The sequence below is a fragment of the Haliotis rubra genome, unplaced genomic scaffold, assembly GCF_003918875.1.
Source record: "Haliotis rubra isolate DU_JTF1 unplaced genomic scaffold, ASM391887v1 Scf811, whole genome shotgun sequence".
NCBI lineage: Eukaryota > Metazoa > Mollusca > Gastropoda > Lepetellida > Haliotidae > Haliotis > Haliotis rubra.
The window spans coordinates 357373-360439 of NW_025767537.1; the positions used below are offsets into that span (position 1 = coordinate 357373).

General features: G+C 42.5%; 1 protein-coding gene across 1 annotated transcript; it reads right to left on the reverse strand.

The window, feature by feature from the left end:
* Positions 1-1059: 1059 nt before the first annotated feature.
* Positions 1060-2159, reverse strand: LOC124261840 (eukaryotic translation initiation factor 3 subunit A-like). The gene has a single exon (XM_046696212.1). It carries the CDS (start codon positions 1780-1782, stop codon positions 1462-1464), a length of 321 nt encoding a protein of 106 aa, XP_046552168.1. The 5' UTR covers positions 1783-2159; the 3' UTR covers positions 1060-1461.
* Positions 2160-3067: the final 908 nt, after the last annotated feature.

A 3067-nucleotide genomic window follows, 5' to 3' on the forward strand; every position in this document is an offset into this window, starting at 1 on the left:
ATGCGTGTCCCACACACTTATGCTTTATGTCTCCCAGGTCTGCTGGAATCTTCTGTTCGAATCACAGATTCCACCGATTTTTATCAATGGTGTGCTAGCGCCATACCTGTGACAGTGTTCAACAAGGTGATGACGACATTTCAGGCTTTCTTCCAACATGTGTGTCACAACCAAACATCTGTTCCGAAAAGCGAGACCCCTGAAGATCCGGGTTAGAATTGGTCTTTAGCAAACCCATGCAGGTCGAGACAGGCGACTAACGGGATCGGGTGGACAGACTCTCTGTTATATGATCAACAGGATCGGCGTTATCTGATGCTTTATTTATATAAGCAGTAAATAAAGAAATGACAGACATTGGATGACATTGCCAGTTTTATTATTATCAGCTAGATACAACCAATGAGAGACATCTAAAGTGGCTAGACACTGGAAAGGATAACTGATAGATAGAAAAAGGAATAACTGGCAACCGTACGCCACCAATTGCATAAGATATCTTCACCGACATGCTAAAGATAGTAAGTAAGACACATAATCCAGAGAAGCATTCACTCTAATGAGTGAATAAGCTAGACTTGGCTAGATGGGGAAATATAGGCAGTTGTGGACCTCTTATTAAAATATATCAATTGGACGCAAAAAAATGTACTACCTGACTTTCCGATTAATAGGGTACTTGACCTTCAGGAAGTTTTGACTTCTAAAAGCCGTAAGTATTGATCTAGGCAAGTTTATTCTAAGAAAAGTGATTATTTACAGATAACTGGCAGGGGGACAGGGGGTACTTCAATACCCTTGCCAATTATATTAGTGCATCAAGTCAGTAGAGGATCCAATTTATCCAATAATATCCAAAAAAGCGAAACTGACCAGACAGTAGAAGAGCACGTCGTCAAGTGTAACAATTCATGGCAATGGAGGCTCCGTGTAGTAATGAGCGACCACAAGTGCGAACTTTGGAGCAGACAATCATTGCTAGCTAGCAGTGAAAGTTCATAAAAGAGATATATCTTTTCGAAAGTGTTGAAAATGCGAATGGCAAACCATAAGGACTGAACCAATATTGGAGATATACGTATCACAATGCATACATGAAGGTGAGCTACTCACAAATACTGTTAAACAATTACATTCCTCCTAGGCAGATATGTACATTGAGGTGTAATATGATATCTGTAATATCTGCAGATTACTACTTTATCCCTCTATTGCATGAAAATCATACTGTCTAAAACACTTTCAACGTGTGACTTTGCCTGCAGATACTTGGGACACATCATGTACCAAATCAATAGATGGTATTATAAGAGCATAGGATTAATATAAAAGAGAAGAAGATTTACAGACATCACATTCTCCAGCGAGCTCAAACTCAAAGAACTCACGTAGAGCGGCAGACTGCAGTCCAGCGTTGAGTAGGTGAGGTGGCACGATGACTGGACCGTGACGAGTTGAACCTTATTTGTTGGTTAGACGAGTGAACATGCTTTTCAGTCTATTCCAATCAATTCGAAAGACATCAAAGAATCCCTTTTCCTCCTCAATTTCCTCCCTTGCTTGGAATCTTGCCTCTTCTTCGTCCTTCATTTCTATCTCGTCTATCTCCTCCTTTAACCTTTTCGCCTCTTCAACCTTCAGCTTCTCCTCATGCAACTTCTGTTGTTCTGCTTCCACCAGCCGTTCATTATCTTCCTTAAGCTTCTTTAACTCGTCCTCTTTCTCTCTCAGCTGCTTGTCCACTTCATCTTTGACTTTTTTAAACTTGCGCTTGAGTTCCATTTATTTAGTCTCTAGTCTTTCTAGAGTCTTCTGCGCAACGTCTTTTGCATTTCCTGTGTTCACCGTTGTCATCTTCACGAGCTGTGGGTTGTCTTTATTAAAGATTTTTTCTAACTGTTGCTGTAACGTTTCCCTTTCTGGTCTACGTCCTTTCGCAATCTCTTTCTTCAGTTCGTTTTCTTTCTTCTTCATGATGGCTTCAGCCTTCTCTAATATTTGGGTAGTGTAACATCTTCCACCATTTTCCTCCACCATTGTGTCAATGGCATCTACCAGCTCCCTTCTAAACGTGGCTTTTTGTTCTTCACCAGATCTGTTGTTTAAAAAGTGTAATCTTCCTCTGCATTCAGAGATAAGCTCCTGAAGTGAAGGTGAACATCTTTCCAGTTATGTTTCTTGTGTGATCCCACCGTATTCGAGGTCGTCTTTCCCGGTAAAGATGATCATCATGTATTTTGTCAGCTCATGTCCAAAGTTCTCCTTAAATAGCTCAACTGTTTTCTGTTCTTCCTCTGTATATCTCCCAATTCTGATAACCAAGATGACGGCATGGATACCAGGGGAGGCAAGAGCTGCACATTTCATGATCTCCTTTGAGGTGTCATCATTTGAAGCACATGTATCAAACATGCCAGGTGTGTCGATTAATAGAATGGACCTATTGGCGATAACGACTTCGGCAAACTGACACCTTGTTGTGACTGATTTAGCGCCTGGTATTGACTGAAATGTCTCCTTTCCAAGAATTGTATTGGCGGTCGCACTTTTTCCCGATCCGGTTATGCCTATTAGCATTATACGTCGTTCAGTTTTAACATAACTTCTGCCAGTGTACAGCTCCGCCTGAACATCTGAAAGTGAGAAACCCAGAATATAATGTTATGTATGTGCTGGTGTTGTGTGTGTGTGTGCGCGTGCGTGCGCTGGTGTGTGTGTGTGCGTGCGTGTGCGTGTGCGTGTGCGCGCGTGCGCGCTCGTGCTGGTGTGTGTGTGTGCTGGTATGTGTGTGTGTGTGTGTGTGTGTGTGGTGTGCTGTGTGTGTGTGTGTGTGTGTGTGTGTGTGTGTGTGTGTGCGCTGGTGTGTGGGTGTCGGGGAGAGGGAGAGGGGTATACTCTCCCTCTGCGATATGGCTTGAATTTGTTAAATCTTTACTCATTTGTGTCATTAGGACATTCGTGTGGATCGCAGGTATGCATATACATGTATATAGATATGATCGTCCAAAACGGAGCCAGAACACATGTTTGGACAGGCGAGCGGACGTTCCAAATACAGCCGGGGTCA